The 24,874-nt window shown below is 56.2% G+C and overlaps 1 protein-coding gene across 1 annotated transcript; it reads right to left on the bottom strand.

Moving 5' to 3' along the window:
* Nucleotides 1-3,112: 3,112 nt before the first annotated feature.
* NPTXR (neuronal pentraxin receptor) lies at nucleotides 3,113-23,502 on the bottom strand. Its single transcript, XM_060165598.1, has 6 exons — nucleotides 23,482-23,502; nucleotides 21,378-22,280; nucleotides 8,500-8,725; nucleotides 7,423-7,670; nucleotides 4,702-4,881; nucleotides 3,113-4,422 (listed from the first exon to the last, which is right to left on the bottom strand). The coding sequence occupies exons 1-6, from the start codon at nucleotides 23,500-23,502 to the stop codon at nucleotides 4,192-4,194; spliced, it is 1,809 nt and encodes a 602-aa protein (XP_060021581.1). The 3' UTR covers nucleotides 3,113-4,191.
* Nucleotides 23,503-24,874: the final 1,372 nt, after the last annotated feature.

Below are 24,874 nucleotides of genomic sequence, written 5' to 3'. Positions count from 1 at the left end.
CCTGGCAGAGTCTGGTTGGGGGGCACAGGTGGGTTTGGATGAGGCTTTGGGGCCCCAAGGTGGCACCTGTTCTGGCTTTGCCTACTGCCCCGCCCCAAGTAGCAGCCGCTTCATTCCCCTCCGGCACCCCCAGGGTAGCCCCACCCTTGCAAGAAGAGCCTCAGAGTAAACATCATGTTTATTTTGAACATTCAAATTTACAGAAACAAAAAAGTAACAAAACCTTGACATATCATACACACACACACACACACGCACACACGCATGTTGCATCTCATGTCATTTTATGTACAAAATCAGGCAGGAGAAGGAGGGGGGAGGCACGTCGCCAGTAGGATGCACTAATTTCACAGTGTCTGACAGCTCGACATGCTCTCTCACTGCTCAGCCTGGGCCCACGTGAGCCCCTTCCCCACCCAGCGGGGTTGGGGGTGGTGCTGGGAGGAGGGGTTTAGAGTGGTAGGCAGCTGCGACAAAGAGGGTGAAGTGAGTGAATCCATCTCGGGGAAAGGTGTCCCTTCCCCAGTTTGCTCAGAGCAAGGGTGCTGGGAAATGTAGAAAAGGAGGGACCCATTTCGGCGGGGGGGCGGGGGGGCGGCGGGGACGGGGACTGGGGCCACTGCATCATGGAGAGCACTGAATGCAGTCAGAAGGTTGGGTTCAGGTCTCCCAGTGTCCCGGCTGGGTGTCCGCAAATGCTGTTCATCTTCCCTGGGCCCTGGCATCCTCATCTGTAAAACAAGGGCTTTAGAGCCCTTCTTGCCCAAATCTGTGGTCCTAGGTCACGCACAATGGTGGCAAGGTGATCTGCCCCCTTGGGATGTTGATTAGGGGCACCATGTGCCACAAGGTGGGAACACTGGCAGATAAGAGCTTTGAAGCACCTGGCACAGGGCTGGGCCCAAAGCAGGGGTTTGAGAAATATCAACTTTCTCCCCTTCGCAGCCTGGGATTCTTAGGAGACGCCCATCTTCCTCTCCCCTTTCAGCTCTCCTGGAAACTCCAGCTGGTGAGAGAAGGGCACCCTGCACAGGGACATGTTCCCTGAAGGGGCTGAGAACCCTCCCACGGCCTCACCCAAGGGGACCCTGGCCCTGGGGTCAGCCCATCCTGCATCTCTGTTCCTCTCGGTGGGGTGAATGGGGTCAGGAGCAACGGATGACCAAATCCCGCTGCACAGACGGCGGTAGCGCCCGTCCCCTCAGGCTGAGGGGTGGGTCTTGGATGTCACCTGCCTTGGTTTGAAGTAAGGACTCCGTCACTTGCTGGCTGATTGACATGGGCAGGTTACTTAACCTCACTGGGTCCCAGTTTCTCTACTTGTATGAGGGGGCTAAGAACAGTCCTAGCTTAGAACTGTTGTGAGAATAAATGAGTTGATCCCCGTGAGGTGCTCAGCATGGTGCCTGACACTTAAAAAGGGCCTAACAGACACGGCTCCAGCCTCGTTTTCAGCCAGGAGTAGCTCGAGGATGCAACCGAGCACCATTTCTCTTCCCCGTCTTTTTGGCTGTGCCTGGGAGCAGCTGAAGGTCAAATGTGGAGTCCAAACAGCAGGCATTCAGCAAAGGTAAGAAGGATGAATAGTAGATGAAGGAGAGGTGGGGACTTTGGGGCGTTCATCTTTCCGGAATGGAAACGGGGATCCAGGCCACTCACCAATGGCCCAGACTCAGAGCCTACAAGTGTCTCCAGTTTGTTCCTGTTCCCTCTGGAGGGATGACCAGGGTGACTCAGCACAGGTCACATGTCTCATGATCACCATGAGAAAGCATAAAGGACTTGGGATGATGCCTCGGGGTGGGCTCAAGGGATCAAACAAGTTCTTTCACCTCCTTCTCAAGACCCTTTCTTTGCCCCAAGGCCTCCACAAGAGCTGTTCCCTTAAAAACGATAACAGAAACCCAGTAAAACCCAGTGTCCCCGAAATCTAAGTTCCGAATTCCGCCGTCACCCCAGCAACAGCGTATGTCCTTATGAGACGCTTGACCCCGCACTGAGGCTGATGTCATTGGCTGTTACCGGGACAACCCAGACCTCGGCAGGTTCTGGCTGAAGGGCATCATCACTCCTTCTAGGCGGAGTTGGGCTGGAGGGGCTGAAAGGTCTTTCTGTGCTCTTGAAATGGAAACGAGGATCTGGGGGCTGGAAGCGACAAGTTTTGGAAAAGCCTCCACGGCCCTGGGACCCACAGTCTGCAGTTCTTGCCTAGTGCCTCAGGCTAAGTGGACGTGGGGAGTGGAGACAGGGACCCAGAACGGGGGCAAAAAGCCACCAGTGCCCATCTGACTCAGGTAGCCAACAGCTGCCCAGACACCTGGTAGGTGACTGGCAAGGGGAGGGACACCTGTGTTCTCAGGTCTCCATTCCTGCCAGAGTGCCCGGGGATCACACCTCTCCTCCCCTACCTTCTGGGGGTGGGGGGTGGGAATGCCAAGATGTTTGTATGTTTCATAAAGGAAGGTGGGCCAGTGGGCATGCTGGAAAGCATTCTGACCTCTCAAATATCCATTCTCTCAGGTATAGGCTGGACTCAAAAGACTCTCATGGGCAGGAAATAGGGTGTGGGGGAAAGAGCACTGGGTTCTAGTCCTGGCTCTGCTCCATCGTGCTGTGTGATCCTGTGCAAGTCACTTCCCCTCTCTGAGCTCTTCTCCATCTGTACAAGCAAGAGGTCAGACTGGGTGGCTTTTCTCAGCTCTGATATTCTCCTACTTTCTTGGGGGAGCTGGTGGGGACTTAAGGGTAGGAAGACACTCAGATAGGCAAGGGTGCCAGGCTGGGGGAAACCAGAAGAGCTGATCTTTACAATCTGTGTGTGAGGTTGGTCTGCTTTGACCCTTGCCCTTGCCCCTGACTCTCTGGAGCCAGCTTCTGACCCTGACCCAGCCTAGCCAGGTCCCATCGGCTGCCCAGTCCCAGGACCTGCCCCTGCTGTGCCCCTCAGTCCTTAGGCAGGTTCTCAGGCTTGTCCCACCCTATCCACCTGAAATCACAGACCGTCTCACTTTTGATCTGGAGAGCTCTCAGAAACAACGGAAGCAAGGGCCTCAGTTCATAAATGAGGAAGGTCAGCCCGGAGAGGGCAGGGACTTACAGAAGACCACACAGCAGGTCAGCGGCAGGGCTCACCAGGAACCAAGGGCTCTCCTCCCTATGCAGCGCTCTGCACACTACGCCACGCTTCTCCCTACCCTCTCAGCTCCTTCTTTCCATCCCCCAAAGGCTGCAGGGCCATGCAGAGCGGGTAGGTATTGTGGGTCCCCTGGGGCATGTGCCTCTGTCCCATGCTGTCCCCAGCCCAGGCTGAAGTGGCCCAGGCCCTGTCCTGGCTGCAGAAGGGGAGAGGTGACCATGCCAGTGGGCACAGCTGTGGATGGGCGCAAGGGGTGACTATGGCCCTTTGGTCTCCCGGAGTCTTGGTCCCTAACCCTCCAGGCTGGAGCTGGGAAGGGGGTGTCCTGGAAATTGAGGTGGGGCTGGGCCAGGCATGGAACCCACATTCAAACCACTGCACACAAAGAAACAAGGAAAGAGGAGGAAGGGAGGGGTGTGGGTCGGGGTGGGGTGGGGGGAGAGGCTCCATCAGGATCCCACTGCCCTTGACCGGCAGCTGGTAGAAAGATAAAGGAGGGCTGAATCTGAGTTGCCCATGGTTCTGTCATTCCCTCTCAGCTGGGGGACAGCTCTCCAGCCTGTTATGGCCCTGAAGGGAAGGGGACAGGCCTGTTGCATGGAGGACAAGAGGGCAGATAACCAGTCCTGCCGCTGAGACAGGGGGCCCGTCCCCCATACACAACCTCATGGGAGGAGCTGTGAGATCAGTGGAATCAGTTGTGCTTGACGGACAGGGTGGAGTGGGAGGTGAGAGACAGCTCCACTCTAATGCCAGCAGCCGTGAAGTGGAAGAGCCGTGGGCACTGCTACGCACCCACTGCCAGGCCCTGGACTCCCCCCAGGCTTGACCTGTTGATTTGAGCTGCTTGCTCTCATCCGAGTGGGATTAGGGGAAAGCCATCGAGGGCAGGGCGTTCTGGAGGTGTGGGTGGACGCAGCGGAAACGGGAGGCGTGGCCAGGAGTGGGGCAAGAGAGGAGGCCAGTATGTGGGTAGGCTGAGGAAGCAATGTGACCCCGCCCCGGAAGGCCCCCGAATTGGCAGGCAAGGGAGGGGCCCTGGACGAGGCGGCCCCTCATGCCTTGGCCCTGGCCCGTCCCTTGCAGACATCGAAGGCGGCCTTCGTTGCACCCCCAAAGGCCTCCACCAGCTTGTCTTCCCAGGGGATGACGTTGCCCAGCAGCGGCCCCGTACAGTTGGCAATGCCGAGGACCTGGGCAGGTGTCAGGATGTGGTCCCAGAGGTTAAACTGGGCAATGTCACCCACGAAGGCCTGGGTGGCATCAAACCGGCCACCTAGGGTATCCTGGACCAAAAGAGCAGAGAGAAAGAAGAGAGACATGGAGTGAGGGAGCAGCAGAGACAGGCAGGCACTCAGAGAGTCAACCCCCTGTCCCGGCTGAAGTCCCACCCGCTCCAGGTTCTAGCCCCGCCCCAAGGTTCTAGCCCCTTGGGCGAGTCTCTGCTCTCCCTGGGTCTCACCCAGTCTGCCCAGAGTGGCTGGGCCAGACTGAGAGCTCACTGCTGTGCTTTCAGAGGCCCTAAGTGGGTGGGATATCTAGCTGCATCCTACCCTGAGCCTTACCTGCTCCTGGCCCAGGATAAGGATCCCGTGAGGCTTGACGGGGTGCCAGGCGGCTAGGTTCTCACCGGAGCCCTGCAGCTCTCCATCCTGGTAGGCAGACCACAGCCCGTCCCTTGTGGTCCAGGAGAGGCAGATGTGATGCCAGCCATTGTCCTTCAGGCTCAGGGGCAGCTGGGCCACCTGAAAAGAGGTTCCCGCAGCCCCAGGTCAGAGGTGCCACAAGGCCCGAGGCTGGAGCAGTGGGATGGGGAATGGGGAGACCGGTGTCCCTCCTTCCAGGGACTGACCCAAGGCTTGACCCTCCCCTTGCTCCCAGCTCAGTGTCTTTCCGACCACTCTTTCCCCTTTCCCCACAATATATCAGTACAATCAGGCAGCTTCACTCAGATCACAAGGGACTACTCAGTGTTGGTTTTCAGCTGTTTCTAGGTGGTTTATTCACTCTCTAACAGGCCTGCAAGGTCATGCAGGGTGGGAGCTGAATCTCACAAGCCCACCTTCCCCTGAATACCACACACAGTGCCTGGCACACAGCTGGGCTCAAGAAGTACTGGGGGCGGTAGAACAAGCCTTAGACTCCGAGGCCGGGCACTGCCAACCAACCCCCTGTGGGACCTGGGGAGGCTGCCCTTTCCTCCCTGGGCTTTAGTCTCCTCATCCGTAAAGTCAGGGGTTTGGGAAAAGGATAGCAAATATGCAGCCACCTCTGCCTCCTCCTCCACCCAAGGCAGACATGGCTAATCAATCATGAGCCTAGACTCACCCTAGGAACCTTCCTCATCACAGTGCTCTCAGAAGCCACTGATGATTGATAGAGTTGGCCTGTGATATGAAAGGTACTTGCTGCCTCTGGATTTGGGGCTCCCAAAGGGCTCTTTCATCTCCCAAGTTCTCTGAGATCACAATTTATTGCAGCGTTCTCTGAGGCCTACTTGGTGCCAGGCCTTGTTCTGGACACTGGGGGTATGGATTTGGTCCTGGTCATAAAAAAAGCTGAGTCTGCACAGGAGGGAAGCACTTCAGGGATGATATTACAAGACAGAGTAACAGGGGCCATCGGGGAGGTACAGAGGCTGTGAAGGCCCAGAGGGAGAGAGGGGTGTGGGAACAGAAGATGTGAAAGCTAAACACATCTGGAAGTACAATGGACTCTGGCAACTCTGCTGCAAGGCAAAGCAAGCGGCGGGGGGCACAGCACAGGCAAAGGCTTAGAGGCTGGAATAAAATGAGTACTGTGAGTAGCTTGTGAGGTTGGTGCTCAAAAGGCCCCAGAAGTTCAGGGAACTGGGCCCTGTCCAGGGTGCTGAATTCCTTTCACTAGAACTGAGTGCTAACCGTGGGCAGAGGCAAAAATGGCAGCCAGGGGGTGCATGAAGGGAACCAGGAGGCAGGATCTAGATGTCATCCAGCTACCCTGGTGGTCTTAGGACCTACTGGGCTACAAGGGAAGTTCACTGTCCCCTGGGCCCATCTCCCTCTGCCTCCTTCAGGACACCCATGAAAGGCACCTCCTGTTAAGCAGGGTTCTGCTGGGTGTCAGCCACTCCTAGCAGCTCTCTGTGGCCGTGGCCTGGTCACAAGTGGGTGCAATATATGTTGCCTGCATTTTCAGGGAGTCTCAAAAGACCACCATGCCTGCAAGACCCAAAGCAATGTGGCAGGCCGGGGAAGATATTTTGGGGGAATGGGGTGATAAGATGCTCTCCTTCCTTCCCCCTTGATCGCCATGCTCCTGCCACATCACTCCCCCCAGTCCCCCTACCTTATCCTGCCCTGAAGCCAGGCTGGGGGAGGGGTGAGGGGGTGGGAGTCCTGGGCATGGGGCAGATGGGTGACCCAAGGGCAGAACAGTGGAGGGATTAAGAGGTGGTTTCTGGAGCCCAAGACCCCAATTCACATCATCACCCCTTCACCGGCTATATGGCCAGGGTGCACTATTTGCCCTCACTGAGCCTCAGCTTTTCCATCTGCAAAATGGGGATAATAGGGTGTCTACCTCCTGGTGCAGTTGGGTCAAGGGTGATAATATGGGTAAAGTATTTACTAGCACAGGGCACATTTATCGAAGTTTGTTAAATGCTAGGCTCTGCTCAAAGCCCTTTACATGTATTTAAGCCGTTTATTTCTCACCACAGCCCTATGAGGTAGAGAGTGTTATTCTTGCTTTACAGATGAGGAAAGTGAGGCATGGAGAGGGTAAGTGACTAGTCTAAGGTCACGAAGTGGGTAAGTGGCAGAACGAGGCCTCACATCCAGCATGCAGCCCAGAGCCTGACCATGGCAGTATCCTACTCACCACGTAGGGGAGGCGCATGGGGCTGGTTGCAGGGGGGAGGGGGGCGAGGAATCCACTAGCACTCCCTCCCGCCCTTCCTCCCTCCCTCCCCAGAGAGGTCCTTTGTCCAGAAGAAGAGCAGGGCCCTGGGGGCAGGCACTTGCAGCCCTGCTCCCATAGCTGCATCGCTGGGGAAGCCTCTGAACCTCTGTGAGCCTCACATGCCCCTCTGTAAGTGGCGCACCACCGCTGACAGCCTCTCTTGGACATGAGCTCCTCTTCGCAGCCCCAGGTCTGGCTTGTCTTGAAATCCCCAAACCCAGCCTGGCACACACCAGGCATTTCATGTGTGCTGATTCTGCTGAGCAGGAGAACTGAAAGGGCCCAGCTGTTTGGGGCCCAGCACAGTACAGGTGCTCCTGAAAGGGCCCCCCCCCCCCGCTCACCTTGTCATTGATCAGCAGCTCCATGGGGTCATGGCCCGCCTCCAGCAGCACAATCTCGTTGGCCTGCCCAGGCACCGAGTAGGAGAAGGGGGTGCCCTGGCCAGTGCCGCCCGACCTGGACCGCAACCACATGCAGACGCTGAAGGCGTAGAGCTCGGGCAGCGCCTTCCGCACGCGGGCGTACATGTAGTTGTTGCGGATGGGGATGCTGAGTTTGAAGGCGTCTGGGGGACTGTAGGCTGAGGACCCTGAGGGGGTGAGCAAGGTGGACACGGGGGGGTCAGTGGACACTGATGGGGGGTGGGCAGGGCATACTCCAGAACGAGGGTTACTAGTCCCCTGGCAGCCCCAACTCATCTATAAGCCTCTTAAGGGTGCTCCTCACAAAGTTTAAAAGACGAAAGGTCCCTGAGAGCTCATGAGTCCTAAATCCACATCTTTCAGATGAGGAAAATGAGGCCTGGGGAGAGGAGGTGAGCTTCCAAGGTGACAGAGCAAGCCAGTGACAGCCGTGGAATGAGGAGCTAGGTCCCCTGATGCTCACACCTGTACACTGTCCAATATGTCATGTTTTTCTGACCCCCCCGGCGGTGCCAGCCCCAGATGTTAAACAAATGACAAAATTCTGACATTGAAGGTGCTATTGTGGTGGTGGTTAAATGCATGGACTTTGGAGTCAGACCTGGTTTAAGGTCTAGATCCGCTACTTACTGGCTGTGTGACCTTGGGCAAGTCACTTGACCTCTCTGAGCCTTATATTCCTCAGCTGTGAAATGGGGATAATAACACTACCACCCCTGTATGGTCTGTGAAGATTAAACCAGCTGATGAATCAAGTACTTAGCCCACTCCCAGAATACAATAAGGGCCAGAAAATGCTACCTGTTAACAATAATGATAACGCCCTCTCCCAATTATTCTCTCTTTCTTGTGTTTCACAGCCTCTTCCCCACCATCCCATCTAGCTTTAGCCTCTGGAGAGCATGAAAATGCTTTCTGAGTGAATCTGCCACCCTGAGGACCCATCTGAGGACCAAGGCCTCGCCTGCCACGCCCTCTGTGGGGCTCAGGACCCACCGCGCTCCAGTTCTGCTACACGGTCCTGCAGGGCGTCCAGCTCCTTCGCCACCTCCTGCCGCTGCTGCTGGCTGCTGTGACCGAGGGCCACGCGCTCCTTCTCCAGCGCCAGCACCTTGGCCAGCAGCTGCCCCTCCAGCTCGTCCATCTCGGAGTGCAGGGCGGTGGGCACCACGGGCGCAGGGGCTGGGGCCGCTGAGAAGTTCACCCGGGCTGGAAGCTCCTGCTGCTCACGGGGCACAGAAAGGGACCACGAGGTCACTTGGAGGGAGGAAGGAAAGAGACAAAGGGCCCAGAGATGCCCACCACCCCTGCTGAGTGACCCCAGGTGAGCCTCAGCTTCCCCATATGTAAAATGGGATGGCAATACCAGCTCCAGGCAACAAACGTGTACTGGTGTCTAGCAGGCTGCTTCCAGTGCTGATGCGTGACGGGGAGCTGAAAGCAGGCTGGCCTCTGCCCTCAGGACGGCTCAGCATATGGTGGGGTGGGGAGCTGGCAGTAGAGAGCTGTAATAGTCCCCTGGGGGGTCGAACGTGCAGTTGGGGTTGAGAGCCACTACTGAGTCCTTCATCGTGGGCAGGCTATATCCCAATGGGCCCTGAAGGGGTGGAATGTCTTTGTCTTCACTTAGTCACATGTCAAGCTTCTCTAAGGGGGTGCAAGGCTCTGTGCGAACACTGGGCAGACCCGGGGGGACACAAATCAGGGGCTTCTGGAATACTGCTCCAGCGCTGCGGCCGCTTCAGGTTAGCATGTGGTTAAGATCACAGACTCTGGAGGCATACAGCCCAGGGTTAAAATCCAGCTTGGGAACCAACCTGCTGTGTGGCCTGGGGCAAATGCCTCCATCTCTCTGAACCCCTGGTTCCTCTCATGCAACACGGGACAACGGTACCTATTCAGAAGGGTTGTGGGGATGATTACATGCGGTAAATGCCCATGAACAGAGCCCGTTTACTGCACTTACTGTCTAGGGCAGCGTGTTCCAGGGTGGTCTCTGACACCCCCGTCCTGCCCAGGATGAGGACAAAGTGTTTAGAGTCCCCCTTTTTCCTGTCTTAAGACCCCAGCGGGAAGAACTGGGGCAGAAGCCAGGGCACCTCTCCTTTCCCCTCCCCTGCTGGAGGAAGCCCCTTCTGGGGTGGAGGAATGCAGGTGAGGCCACGAGTCTTGACTCCGGTCGGGGGGGCAGCCTCTGGCAGACACATCACAGGAACGTGGGTAGGAAATTAATAATTCAGTGAGCTTCTAGGAGCCAAATTAGACCATCCCTGTCCCCTATCTCCCTTTTCTCCTCCTCCACGCTCCCTACTGACAGCCCAATGCTTCCTCACTGCCCAGGGGCCCTGGCGGTTCCCACTCCACCTGCCCTGGGCCCTGACCACAGGCTTAGCCCCAGACCTGAGCTCACTGAATTCTCATGACTCCTTCACCGAGCAAATATTCAGTGAGCACCTATTACGGGCTCGGCACTGCACCAGGTGCTGAAGAGACAGCCGAGGGCCGAACAGAAAACCAAGAGCACAGCCTAGCATTCCCTGAGTGCCACGTGCCTGCAGGGATGGCCCCACAGCTCAGGGCAAGTGCAGAAGACCCCTCCCAGCTTCACTGGCCCAATCCTGGCCTTGTTGGTCATTTGCTGTGTGACATTGGGCAGTTCCCTTAGCCTCTCTGAGCTCCATGTGATGAGGGGATAAATGTGCCCCCTGCTTCAAAGTGCTGGGGGTGGGGAGGGCAGTGCAGGCAGAGTGGCACTGCCACACTCAGCGCCTGAGAGAAGGGAGCGGCCACCACAGACAGTGACGTGACCTTGCGCTGAGGAGTTGGAGGGACTGACACTTGGTTCCTCCATTCCACCCCAACAGCAGCGGCAGGTGGGCTAACCTCTCTGGTGTCATTTGTCCTTCTCTATAAAGTGGGGACTTGGAGGGTTTGGCTCGCGGGGCTGTGATCAGGGGAGCCCAAGCCTGGCCCGGCATGGGCCACTTTATCCCTCACAGAGTCCCATGAGAGAGGACACAGCCACCCACCCATTAAGACGCCTGCTCTGGCCCACCAGGTGGGAAGGCCAGGTGAGGGGGGCGGGGCACGGATGGATAAGCTGCTCGGTACACCCGGCCCCACCCATGTTACACTAATCTTCACTTTCCACTATCCGGGGGGCTCCTTGTATGAATCCTGACTCTGGTGTTGACTAAACGCAAAGCCTCAGTCTCCCCTTCTGTAAAACAGGGACAACGGGCCCCACTCTGTCCATCCACAGGACAGATGTAAGGATGGAACAGTGGAAGTAACAGGTCCTCGTGGACTGTAAAAGCAGAATGCACACTGTGAGGCTTGTATACATCAGCTGATGGGGAGCTCGCTACCTCCAGAATCTTCCCTTGACCACAGACAGCTTATGGAGCGATAGGGCCAGCCACCCACTGCATCTGAGGCAGCTGGACTTTCGGGAAACCTTGGGCTGAGGCAATTAGCTCATGGATTGCCTTCCACATCAGCACTGGGAGGGCCGGGGCTGGGTCTCCTCGGCCCCAGCACCATTCCAGCCTCACTTTCCCTCCTTCCACTGGGCCTAGCTGGGCATGAGGGGCACACCTCTGAAGAACAGTGTACCAGGCCCGCCCTCGGCACGTTCCATGTATTTCCTCGTGAATCCTCACAGCCACTTGTTTTGGATGGTACTCTTAGTGTCCCCATTTCACAGATGGGGAAACCGAGGCAGAAGTCCTTTTGAATTTTCTACAGTGATGGGGCTGGGCAAAGCTGACCCTTCTGGAGCCAAAGCCTTCTCTCTCTAGCAAAGCGTCTTCCTCCCTTGGAGCGAGAAAGACCTGCCAGGAAGGAACAGGACGTCAAGTGCTATTTACACAAATGCTGTTGCGAGGAGACACTGCGCAGGCCGAGGGAGGTGGGCACACAAGCTGTTCTTTTGTCAGAGCCGCCAGCTCTGCAGGAAGGCCAGGGAGGAGGTGGGCTCACTGGATCCTGTGTGGCCCCCTCCCCACCCCAACGTCTGAATCAGAAGAACATGACTCCCCTCACTTTCCCATCTGCTGCGGGCGCGGGCTGTGCCGCGTGGGCTCGGCCTGATGCCAAGTGGGCCCCCAGCACAAGACGATAGGGAGACGATGATGCCATCACCCCACGAGGGTCCTGATGGGGGCTCAGAACCCACTCCTGTCGTGCTGGGAGTCCAGGGTGGGGTCTGGAGCCAGAGCCCAGCATTCGGGTCCAGCTCAGGTAATGTGCCGGGCTCATTAGCGCTCAGTAACAAGAGGCCAACAGAGGCAGCTGTCCTCCTTGCCACGCACCGCGTGCCAGGCCCTGCACTCCAGAAGCACTGTGCAAACATTCCACAACCCCTCTCGCCAACCTGGGGAAGTAAGGAGGCCCACTTTACAGACGAGAGAGCAGAGGCTCAGAGAGGTGAAGTCATCTGCCTGAGGTCACACCGCTGCGAAGTCGCAGACCCAGGACCCCAGTCCAGCCCCTTCTGATTCCAGAACCTGTTCCATTCTTCACGCCTACCCTGACAGTTCGTTGGTCTGCCGAATGGGCACGGTGTCGGCTGCACTGCCTGCCTCAAGGGCCAGCAGAAGAGGTTTTAGTGCCGTGAGAAGGCTGGGAGGATACGGCAGGTGGTGTCAGACCGTGCCTCGGGGCAGCTTCACAGAGGGGCCTGGATGCGAGGGACCTGCCTACGCAGGGTGGCTCTGAGGCTAGAGGTCGTGGGGAAGACCCTACCACCTTGTCCCCAGTGGGGACAACTCCTTTCCTTGAGGGAGCAGAGGGAAGGTGCTGGATTTTGGGGTCAAGGTCCCACCCTCTGCACAGCTCACCCCCGCCCAGACAGCACAAGGCCCAGCTCCAGGGGCAGCAGGGCAGGGTGGCAAGAGAGCAGGCCCGGCGGCAGCGGTGTGGGTCAGGCCTCCTATCTCCCACATCTGCTCTGCCCCCAAGTCCTGTGTGAGTCGGCCCGGGCTCACACCCAGGCTCCACCAGCCCACTGACCTTGTTATGTAAAGCTGGCATGCCTCGGTTTCCCCATCAGCAAAAAAAGGTACAAAAATAATATTATCTCATAGCATTGTAGTGAGAATTAAATAAGTTAATAGATATAACGCCCTTAGAGTTGGCACGTGACGTGCTATGCGTCAGTTATTATTATGGTTATTACTACTTACACATGTATGTTTAATACCTACTGAAACACCTCGTGAAGGAGCCTCCCCTCCACCCATAAATCTTTTTTTGAATCATTATATTGAGAAAAAAAGCAAGTTACAGAAGAACAGTTAGATGCCATTCACACAAAGTTGCAAAAATTCCAAACTAGATCACGTATATACAAAAGCATGAAGGAATGCACGGAGAGATAAATACAAATTCGGGACAGTGGTGACCCTCTGGCACCTGAGGGAGACGCTGAGGGGCATCAGCTGTTTGCAACTCGTCTGGGTCCTGAGCCTGGGTACGGACCTGGATGGTAGTCTCTATACCTTTGTATATCTCTGAGGTACTTCACAATAAATTTCTTTTAAAAAACGGGGGAAGGGCTTCCCTGGTGGCGCAGTGATTGGGAGTCCGCCTGCCGATGCAGGGGACATGGGTTCGTGCCCTGGTCTGGGAGGATCCCACATGCCGCGGAGCGGCTGGGCCCGTGAGCCATGGCCGCTGAGCCTGCGTGTCCGGAGCCTGTGCTCTGCAACGGGAGAGGCCACAACAGTGAGAGGCCCGTATACCACAAAAAAGTAAATAAATAAGTAAGTAAATAAATAAAATAAAATATAGTGGGCTTAAAAAAAAAAAACGGGGGAAAATCCAAAAGCAGAGTCTCTGAGGGTGGAATCTAACCCTGAATCTTAACCATAGCCTCACTCGGCTCCTGCGTCCCCCACCCCAGCCCAGGCCACCATCGTGAGGCTCCGACGCTGGCCCTTCTCCACACAGGAGCCAGAGGCAGGCACCTAACTGCAAATCCAAGCAGGTTGCTTGAAATCCTACAAGAGCTCCCTTCTCCCACCAGTAAATACCCCGCCCCTCTAATCTCAGCCCTGATGCACCCCCAGAAGCTACACTTCATTCCGACTGAAAGTCCCCAGCTCCCTCTCACCCTAGGGCCTCCACACATGCTGTTCCTTCTGCCAAGAACACTCTTCCCACCCCCATCCCACCTCCTCTGGCCAATGCCTCCTCACCCTCCAGATGGCAGCTTCCCTGACGGCTCAGCTAAGATGCGCCAAAGGGAAAGGGAAAGAGGGTGTCTCTGGAGGAACTGTGAGTCCTCACTCACTCATTAATTCACTCATTCACGCATCCATCTGTCAACATGTGCTGTGGCAACACGATGCCATGGGTACCAGCATGACTCTCAGGTCAGACAGGCCGTGTCATTCCTAGGCTCCCCACTTACTGGATCTGTGGCCCTGGGCAAGCTGCTCAACTCCTTTGACCCTCGGTTTCCTCAACTGTAAAATGGGGATAATTACAGTATCTACATCTTAGGATATACAAAATGAAAAAATATGTAAAGCCTGGCATATAAAAATGGCTGATAGAGAGTCAAAACCATTATTATTTCCTGCTATTATTGAGAGAACAGGAGAGCGTGGTGAGTAGTAACTGTGTGGATGTGGGCCCTGGAGCCAGACTGCTAAGGATTGAAATCCCAGATTTCAAGGTTCTTAACCCCTCCGAGCCTCGGTTCTTAACCAAGGTTCTTACCCCTCTGAGCCTCGGTTTCCTCATCTGTGAAATGGGGAGAGTAACGGTCCCATGGTGTAAGGCCCTTAGAACAGAGGGCGCGCTCAGCCCTGATGCCTCTTACTAACTGCAAGGTGCTGTGGTTCCCTAGGCAAATGAGGCCAGCGCTGGCCACAGCAGCGCTCTCAGCTGGGGGGAGGCTGTCTGGGAGCTGTGACAGCGACAGCACCGGCAAGAAGCTCTCTGTGGGGCGGCGGGGGCATGGTGGGTCGGAGAAGGCCTCTCAGAGGGGCTGTCCTGCTCCCGCCTTCCTCCCCAGGAGCCGGCCCAGCGGGCTGCTCTGTCTCCATCTAACCCTGGCAGGGAAGGGGCAGGAGAGCAGGTGGCAGAGGCCGGACTGATCTTTGTTCTGGTCCCCACTGCCAATTTGCAGCTGGAATGGAAAGAAGACAAATGGACCTCTGTGCACCAAGGGTGCCAGGTCAGGCCAGTCGGTGTGTGGGAGGGGAGGAGGCCGGAGGAAGGGGAGATGGCTCACAGAGGGTGTGCCCATACACCCTCCTGGGCTCTGAGGCCCCAGAGCAAGTGACTAGGCATCCCAACCCCAGGCCCCTTCTCTTCTCCCTTCAAGTACTCCCTGTCAAGCTGCCACAAAATTCTCTCTCAGGCCCTGCCTGCCCACACACCTTCTGGGCCCTGGCCAAGAATCTGCAGCAGAGGCTGAGGACCCCACCCTCAGCCCATTTCCATAGAAAATCCCGGCTGTCATCTTGGCTCAGTTCTGCCGTGCTGTGTGGCCTTGGGCAAGTCACTCAGCCTCTCTGAGCCTCAGCTTCCCCTGGAGTCAAACGAGGGGTGTGGGGGGCACCTAAGAGCTTCCGCTTGGCTGCCTCGATCTCTGTCCCAAGTTCAGGAGGGATCACGTGCCCAACTGTCTTGGGAAATCCAACGGCATTGTCACTCGGGGGGGGGTGGGGGACACCAGCCACTGATCTCGGTCCACCTCCCACAGGCAAGGTCTTCACAAAATGGCCAAAAAACATGTGAAAAGGTGCTCAACATCATGAGTCATCAGAGACATACAAATTAAAACCACAATGAGTTCACTACACACCCACCAGGACGGGGAGTGTCTTTAAAATGACCGTAGCAAGGTTGACAAGCTTCACAGCAGGTGGGTGTGCAAACACTCACTGCCACTTTGGAAAAGCGTTTGGCAGAAACTCCCAATGCTAAATATATGCCTCTCCTGGGACCCAAGCATCCCACTCCTGGGGATACATCCAGGAGAAATGAGGACTTTTAGCCAACTAGAGATATCACAAGTACATTCACGGCAGCTTTATCCGTAATAACCCCAAACCAGAAACAACCCAAATGTCCATCCACAGAGGAATAGGGTATCTCCACACATTGAAACACTACACAGCACTGAAAAATAACGAACCACAGACACACACACCACGACTGAAGGTCAGACAATGTTGAAAGAGAACACCAGACACAAAGGGGTGCAGCTTCTCTGAGTCGATCTGAGTGACGTTCAAACACAGAGAAAACTGACCTACAGTGACCGAAACTGGAACAGTGGTACCTCTGGGGAAGTATGGACTTTGGGGTCACAAAGGAGCCTTCTGGGGTGCCAGAAATGTCCTGACTCTTATGTGGGTGGTGCTTTCATGGATGCAGCCATACATAAATTTTCACTGAGCTGTACACTTAAGACTTGTGTCTTTTTAAAGTAAGATATGTGAGCTCTTACATATATTGAATGTAAGATATACCTTAAAAAAAAAAAAAAAGGCCCACAGGTAAAGTCCCTGTCTTCCGCCCAAGCAGCTCGTGCCAGGCTTGGAATGGCAGGAAGGGTCTCCTTTCCCAGGCGAGGGCCTGCGAGCGATGAGAGGCCTCCAGGGCACAGGATGACAGAGAAAGAGGGGTTCTCTGGGTGTCCTGCCCACGCTTCCATCTGACAGATGGGGAAACAGGAGCAGAGAGAAGAAGGAATTTTCTGAGGTCACGATGAGCAGGTGGCAGAGCTGGGTTTTTTAAAACCAAGGTTTCTTGCTAGAATGCAGGTTCCACACTGGCAGGAGGAGGGGTTAAGGGCTTCTCAGTATGGATGCCCCACCTAGAGACGGGGGGAGGCCAGCCACAGGGAGAGGGGCCGTCGGGGTCTGCAGGTGGCCTAGAGGGCACTAGGTTCCACGTCCTCCAACAAAAGGCCGATGGGCAGAAGCTCTCTCACTGCACTCTGCTGGCCCCTTTTGTGGCCAAAGAGGCAGGGTCAAGGGAACCAGCCCCTGCAGAGCAGAAGCTTCCAGGGTGGGCAGGAATGTAAGAGGAAAGCAAAAGCAACCAACAGACTTTTTAAAAGGCACCAAAAGATTCTATAAGCCGCTTTATCTGCAGACTCCGCTGAGGAACTGGCGGTCTGAGAGTGTGTGGCTGGGGAGTCGGGGGCCACATAAACGTGGAATCTGCATACTCCCCACTACAGTTCCTAATCAGGAAACATCGGCCCAAGAACTCAGAATTTAGAGCCCAAAGGGCCCAGACCAAACCCAGCCCCTCCTAACCATTTTACAGATTAAAAACACGAGGCCCCGAGAGAGAAAGTGATTAGCCTAAGGTCACAAGCAAGAACTCAACTTTACGCCACCCAGCCTTCCTACTTCAGTGAATATGTAGAGCTGCAAGGTGCTTAGGGAGCATCTGCCCACTGACCATTTTATGAAGGGGAAACGGAAGCCACGGGTGGGGAGGGCGGGAGGTGACTTGTCTGGCTCTGGTTCCTCCAGACTCTACGAGCCTCCATTTCTTCATCTGAAAGATGGGAATGCATACAGCCTGCTTCATAGGTCTGAAGACTGAATAAGCTAACATGTACATAGTAAGTGCCTAATAAACGTCACTTGTTGTCATTATTTATTGTTTTCAGCCTCCTGATTATCTTGCCAGCCAGCACGACAAGCCTTTGAGGACTGGCCCTCATCACTCTCGTTCTATACGCTCTGAGGCAGAAGTGGTCCAGGGCACTCTCCAACAAGAGGCACTTCCCTCACCTGTGTTTCTCACTCTCCTGAAGATAGGTGAGGTCTGACCCCTCCAGATGGATCTAGAGCTAATGATGAAAAACAAGAGCTCTGGAGCCAAACACTAACAGGGTCAGATCCAGGTTCCAATGCTGTGTGAACTTGGGCCGGTTTCTTAACCTCTCTGAACCTTGGTTTCTTCATCTGTGAAAGAGGGATAGAATAGTACCTTCCTCATGGAGATTTTATCAGGATTAAATGAGATAGCGAACAGCACCTGACACATGGTAAGTGCTCAGGAAGCATGAGCTATAATTGTTATTAAGTCCAGGAGCCTCTGCGACCATCATCAGGGTGTTCCTTTTCATGGCTTCCACCCCAAGATGAGGGGAGGCAACTAGCTTGCCAGGCAGGATTAAGAATGTGATTTATGTCCAAAAATTGCTGCTTAAATCTATCTTGAAATTTCATTTTACACATCAATTAGTGCAAAAACAGAACACTGTAACATGCATACATGGCTGGCTGCCCCACAAATGGTCCTTTTGAAAAGTGGTTTTTGGCCACAGCCATAAAAGTCAATAGCATCTGACCCAGTAATACCACTCCTGGGAATTCAGCCTAAAGAAACACTTCAACAGACTTAAAAAGAAAAAAACAAACAACTATCTGCATGAAATCGATCCTGCAATGAGCATCTAGAAGCAAAAATAATCGGAAACAACCTACATCTGCAGCAACAGGAGACAGTCAAAGGATTGATGGATGGTGGAGCCTGAGATGGATGTGAGGATATTATGGGCATCATTAAAATGGTAATTACCAGCAACCCAGCAACTCAGGAACAATGTCTACACTTGGATAAAGGACCAAAAGGGGGGCTGCAAAAACGAATAAAATGGTGGAATTAAATATAATTCCCCCTGAAATCTTCTGACATTTTTTCAATTAACAACAAAAATAACAACAAAGATAAAAACATAGAAGACAAACAATTTCTCCTAAGCCCTCAAATGTGACTCCAACTTGAGGCCTGTGGAGAGAGGGTGGGCGAGGGGGACCTTTCCTCCCCTTTGGTAGTCAGCCCAGTGGGGTGGGGAAGGGAGGGATGCAGAGAGGTGGGCAGGGGTGTGCTGAGATGTGCAGGGGTGGGGGTAGGAAGGAGACAGAGGGTGAGCAGGGAAGGCCTCTAGGAGGAGGTGTACTCAGAGCAGACTTAAATGATGAGTATGGATATGTTGGGGGTAATCTAGGCAGAAGAAGAAGAAACTGGGAGATGGGCCAGATACAAAATGGCAGCCTGGGGGCAGGCTGAGTGTGCACCACAGGGGAGCCCCATGGGGTGGGCTTAAGGAAGATCCCTGGGGCTGCCTGGAGGAGGAGGGATGGAGGGGTGTGTCTGGGCAGGTGGGAGACCAGCATGGAGGCTGCTGCAAGGAGCTGCGGAGAGATGAGGCCGAGGCCGACTGAAGTGGGGGGAGGGGAGGAGCCAAGCAGGGCTTCTCAGAGCGCACCTGAGTCCAGGTTGGGACATGATGAAGGTAGGGGGTTGGTGGGACATCCAGAGGGAGGTGCTCAGGAAGCAGCTGGATCTATTGGTCTGAAGCTTGGAGAGAAACCTGGGCTGGAGACGAAGTTGGCTTGGGGCATCACGGTGGAATGGTGTTGGAAAGCCTCAGTGTGTGGCTGAGTTCACCCAGGGAAAGTGAGAGGAAGGCCAGGAGGGGCACACATGTTACAGGAGGAGGACCCAAGAGGGGACAGAGAAGCAGAGAGGGTGGAGGGGCAGGTGACAGGTACCTAGAAGCCAACCGCATGGAGATTCGTAGGCGGGGATGATCAATGGGGTCAGATGTTGGAGAGGGGTCCAGCAAGATAAGGACTGAAACATTCCCATTCAATCTATCAACTGTGGTGACGTCACCACGAGCACTTTCAGTGTACCAAAGTGGGAGAGAGACTAGTGGTGAGAAAGTACACCCTGAAAACCTGGGGGCATCCTTCTGAGGCTTTTGGATGAGAAGGCAAGGGAAAAACTAGTCAGTGGCTAAAAGGTGCATGGGGTCCAGCTGAGACAAGTAGTCTGACCCCGAGTCTGTCGGGCTCCAGACCCTGACCCCTGCCAAACACCCCAAAGAGACTGGCTCTGGGGGCTGCCAGGCTCAGAAGGACAGGCAGCCCCTCCATGTCCACTGCACTCAGAAAGCAGGAGTGCGTATAGGGAAGCAGGACTCCCCCACCTAGGAGGCTGACCTGGTGCCAAATCCCAGCCACCAGGATACCCCCAACCTCAGCGGGCTAACCGGAAGGGAGCCCACCCTGCCAAATGCACAGGTGCAGGTCCAGGGCAAGCCCAGTCCTGCCAGCCCCAGACGTGGGAGGAACCACGGGCGCCATCTGGGTGTGGGGGCAGGGACTAGGGCAGGCAAGGGGAAGTTTATTGAAGACCAGATCTTTTTTTTTTTTTACATTAATAAAATCTATTTCTAAAAGGAGGATTTGTTCCCATTTTAAATTTTGGCTATTTAAAAAATTGGTAATATTAGAGCTTAATGTTAAAAATAGCAATCCAAAAAGATTAACTCACTTAATCCTCCTAACACTCCAATGAGGTAGGTGCTAATACTGTCCCCATTTTACAGGTGAGGAAAACTGAGACTTCCCTTCACTGTTGACTTTCCGTGTTTCCCTGATTATTTTCCTGCTCTCAGCTCTTATCCTAGAAATCCCCAGAGCTGGAGTGGGAAAAGGGATGTTGCCAGCAGGTAAGACTCTGGGCTTTCCTCCTGTCTCTGTCACTCACCTTAGGAGGTCTCTGAGCCCCAGGTTTGGGGTTGGCTATGATAGCTGCCTGGCTGTGCTCTGACACCCTGCAGGGTGGGTGCTGACACCAACATGGACTTTCTGGAGGGCCACTGGGCCATGGGCACGGCCAACCTTCCATACCAGCAGCATCTCCTGTGCTGCTCGGCCAGGGATGTAACTGAGAAAGCCATGGAGAGGGAGAAGTCCCTGTCTTTCCTTCCTTCCAGCCATTCTCCTCCCTTTGACAGCTGCGCTCAGTTTCGAAGGAGGTAATAAAGGGGGCAGCTGGTGCTGCGGCCTCTTTCTCCCCCCTCCTTCCACGGATCCAGTTTTGTTGCTAACCCCCTTCCCTGCAGTCTGAAGTCGTGGATGGCTGGGGGTGGTCAGTGTCTCCAGATGTCTGTCCTACCTAGTGTGTCCAGCTTCCCCTCCAGGTGGCCCCAAATAAGTTCTCACAGGGAGGTAGGGGTCTGGCAGCTTCAAAGGAGAAATGGCTGGCCCAGGATCACAGGACAGCCAAGAGCGGATTCCCCCTGTTGGACCCCTTCTGTCTGATCCTGAGCCTGGGCCAGGAACATCTGAAAAAGGTGAGTGTAGGGGGAGAGACCCAGGTGGGACCCTATTCTTCACTCAGCCCCCACCCTACAGCTGCCGGCTTCCAGGCATTTTGTCTGGGCTACCACCATCTGAGCTCCTGCTACCAAGCCCGTGGTCCGAGCCCAGGTGGGGGGCTTAGCGGTGGAGGCGGTGAGGGGCACCCACATTTGGCTTATGAGACACTGTTCCCTGCTCTTCCGCAGGAGAGGAGGACCCTGAGACCCTTGGACAGCGTTCCTATCTTCTGACCATAGGGACTGAGTGTGTGGCTGGTGCAGCTTTGGGGGTGTCTGAAAGAAGGAAATAAAACGGACATTTAACGAGGTCCTAGTTCGTGCGTAGCATTTTCACGTACCTACATTTTCATCAATCCACACTACAGGTGGACACCGTTATACCCATTTTACAGTCTCGGAAACTGAGGCTTACAGAGGATGTGGAGCGAGCCTTTCCCGTGTGCCTCCTGTGCCTTAGTCACAGTGTCAGTCTCCGGCCTGTGTGCGCTACCGGACTCCTCCCTTCTCCCCCTGGGAGGCAAGACCAACCATCCCCTTTGCACAGACGGAACCATCCCCTTTGCACAGACGGAAACCCGAGGCTCCGAGACTCGCGGGGGCTCCCCAGGGTCCCTCAGCCGGCGGTGGCGGCGGGACCCCGGGACGCTCTCGACTCCCTCGAGCGGCCCCTCCCACTCCCCGGCCAGGTCCCGACGGCGCGTGGCGCGGCGCTCACCTCGATGCGGTCGATGCGGTCCCGGAGGGCGCGCACGGCGTCCTCCAGCTCGAGGATGAGCGCGGGCGAGTCCCAGGGCCCGTCGGCCATGGTGTCGCGCCGGGGACCGGCGTCCTGGAGGCCGCGCGGCAGGCCGCTCTCGCAGCGGCCCAGCTTGCCGGTGAGCTCGCGGATGGTGTCCTGGTCGGCGCGGATGCGCGCTTCCTGCTGCAGCGCCGTCTGGCGTAGCTGCTCGGCCGTGCTCTGCAGCAGCAGCAGCTCCTCGCGCTCGCTCGGCGCCGCGTCCCCCTGCTCGGCCCCCGACGGGCAGGCAGCCGCCAGAGGCGTGCACAGGAAGCGGCTGAAGAGGGGCACGGGCGGCAGCGGGTGCGCGCTGGCCGCCGGAGCCCCGGGCAGCGCTGGGGGCCCGGCCGAGCCGCCCGCGCCGTGCAGCGCGCTAAGGCTGCGCTGCGGACCCTGGGACGCGGCGGCGCCCGAGGCGGCCGAGGCGTTGTCGGCGCCACCGGGCAGCGCCCGCGCCGGGCTGGCCGCCAGGGGCACGCTGGCGATGATGCAGATGACGGCACCGAGGAACGCCAGCATGCCCGCGGCCAGCAGCACGGCCAGGAACTTCAGCGTGAGGCGGGCGGCGGGGGCACCCGAGGCCCCCGGCAGGCGCGGCGGCGGGGTCGGGGCGCGGGGCCCGGGCAAGTGGGGCCGAGCGGGGCCGGAGCGGGAGCGGGAGGAGCCGGAGCCAAAGCTGTTGCCGCGGCCGCTGCTGCCGCCGCTCTGAGCCCGGGAAGCGCGAGGAGGAGAAGGCGACGGGCGGCAGGGAGGGGAGCTGGCGCGGCGGCCCCGCCCCTCCGGCTCCTCCGGGCCGGCCCAGCCCCGCACCAGCTCCGTGCCGGGCGCCGAGTGGGGGCGCTGCCCGGGATGCGGCGAGAGCCTTATCCGCTGCCGTCACCACGCAGAGGGCGGCGACCCGGTGGCCGGGCGGCGGGACTCCCGGGCGACCCCCACCCCACCCCACCTGTGCTCTGGCCCCCTCCCGGAACCCATGATGCCGCCCGCTACCTTGCGGGGAGCTCTTCTCCGCGTCGGGCTCTGTGCTGAGGGAGCCAGGAGCTTGCTTACAATTAAGCCTCACCGTGGACACACTCACGGTACAAATGAGGAAACTGAGGCCCACAGGGGTCAGGTCGCTGTCCAAGATCACGCGGCTGCTTTGCGCTGGAGCAGCATTTGAGCTCAGGAGCATCTGACTGGACCCAGACTATGGAATGGAGCTGGGGTGGGCGTGGGGAGAACAAGGAAAGAGGCCAGTGCTGGGGGCAGGGGACTGGAGATTTTGATCCAACCTCTCGTTATACTATGGCCACCTGCCTGTCATTTCCCACCCCCAACTCCCTGAAGGAGCAGAGGTCACTCCCCTTCAAAAAAAAGAAAAGGGCTTCCCTGGTGGCGCAGTGGTTGAGAGTCCGCCTGCCGATGCAGGGGACACGGGTTCGTGCCCCGGTCCGGGAAGATCCCACATGCCGCGGAGCGGCTGGGCCCGTGAGCCATGGCCGCTGAGCCTGCGCGTCCAGAGCCTGTGCTCTGCACCGGGAGAGGCCACAACAGTGAAAGGCCCGCGTACCGCAAAAAAAAGAAAGAAAAGAATTCAGAGAGCAGCACAAGTTCCCCCCTCTGAATCTTTGGGAGCACAGAACATCGAGGGTCCCAGAGAAGACCTCTCTCCCCACTGCAGACTACATTAGCATGGCAAGACCCTGGTGGGCATGTGGATCAGGCACTGGCAGGAACAAGCAGGCGTGGGAGAGGGCTCTGGTGCGGGGGTGATGCAGGAGGCTTCTACTTTCTCCTGTCAAAAAAGTCTATATATATTTTGTTGCAAATTAAAAATTAAAAATGTTAAAAAAAATTCTACCATCCTTCACAGTCCAGCTCCATCTCCAATTTTCCACAAGGCATCTCCTGACCAGCATGGGTTCCCAGAGCTGGAAGGGTGTTCGGAAGGCTGGGATAGAGAAGAGGGGCTATGGCTCGTGCGCGAGCACTGGCCGAGGCCACACCCAGGCCTGTCAACCTTCCAAGCCTGCATTCTTGACTTGAAGGGAAGGCTCACTCTGCGGCTCTGGACCACCATGGCTGCCGTATGGTCTCTGCAGAGTGGCGGGGAGAGACCAGAACATTCCTCAGGAGGCAACAGCCCTGGGAGACCCTGTTTGGCTGTGGGGATCGTGCCCAGTGGTCCCTGGGCACATGTTCCACACACCCCACCCCACCCCCAGCCTCAGGATAATGCCTGCCCTGCTTACCCAATCTCTGGGAGTCAAAGGTTACCTGAGTTGTAAAGTAGGAGCAAATCAAATGACAGCTCTGTACACGATGAACCCCCAGAGCCGTATGTGCGTGCATGCGAGTGAATACTCATTGGAGCAGTGACCTGGAAACCTGCCAAGCAGCACAGCTCGGAGGAAGCGCCTCCCCGGTGGAGAGGTGGGCCGGGATCTCTGAAGGTGAAGGCAGGCAGTAGGGGGGGCAGTGAGGTCCTTCAGGTGCGTGAGGCATCGGGACTCCTGGTGCATCTACGTGTGTTCTGTGAAGACAGAAGCACACACATTACATCCTGGAAGGACAGAGGAGACCAGGACAGGGGGCTGCTGCCAAGAGCAGCAAAACCTCTGTGGCTTGGGTACCAAATGGTGCCACCTTTACGTGAGCTGCTCCATGAGAGATGGACAGCAGTTGGATAAGTGGGTCCAGAGGCTGGAGTTGAATTTTTTTTTTTTTGGCTGCGCTGGGTCTTAGTTGCCGCATGCAGGATCTTTAGTTGCGGCATGTGGGATCTTTAGTTGTGGCATACATGCAGGATGTAGTTCCCCGACCAGGGATCGAACCCGGGCCCCCTGCATTGGGAGCACGGAGTCTTACCCACTGGACCACCAGGGAAGTCCCGAGAATGACTTTTTAAATCTATGATATGAACACGTCACGCTCCTGCTTACAAACCTATTAGTGGCTCCCTATCCCCATCCCTCTGTGGAATAAAGTCCAAATTCCTTAAGAGGCAGCAGTACCTGGTGGTCAAGGGCATGGATTCTGGAGCCAGAAGGCCTAGTTCAAACCCTGCCTCTAGCTGTTACCAGTTGCATGACCTAGTTTCCAAAGAGGGTAAAGTCTCAGGTCTTTGATAGTTCCTGACACCCTCTCTGTGCCTCAGTTTCTGCAATCTGTAAAATGGGGGAATAAGAGTACGTGGAAACCCTTAATAAACGTTGGGCCTTATTATGTTAGCTTCTCTTGGTTTATGAGACGGTTGGTAATCTGGACATGGCTCACCCTTCCAGCCTCATCTCCTACCCTCACTGGCTGGAGCAGGACCAAACTGTGCATAATTCCCCCCAAACACCAGAATGTCTCCTATCTCTGCCTTTGTTCACGCTGTCCCCTGCCTGGAAGGTCACCCCCTCCTTCTTCCGTGATTCATCTCCATCCCCAGCATCCAGCATGGGGCC

The sequence above is a fragment of the Lagenorhynchus albirostris genome, chromosome 11 (assembly GCF_949774975.1).
Source record: "Lagenorhynchus albirostris chromosome 11, mLagAlb1.1, whole genome shotgun sequence".
NCBI lineage: Eukaryota > Metazoa > Chordata > Mammalia > Artiodactyla > Delphinidae > Lagenorhynchus > Lagenorhynchus albirostris.
The sequence above is the reverse complement of the archived record's forward strand: the minus strand, read 5'-3'. Positions and strand labels throughout refer to the sequence as shown.

Coding starts and splice junctions, on each gene's coding strand:
- NPTXR (XM_060165598.1), bottom strand. CDS start 23,502: ATGGTGGTCCAGAGCCGCAGA. Junction 8,726..21,377: donor ACCGCATCGACCGCATCGAG/GTGAGCGCCGCG, acceptor CCCCGTGAGCAG/CAGGAGCTTCCAGCCCGGGT. Junction 7,671..8,499: donor TGTAGCAGAACTGGAGCGCG/GTGGGTCCTGAG, acceptor TCACCCCCTCAG/GGTCCTCAGCCTACAGTCCC.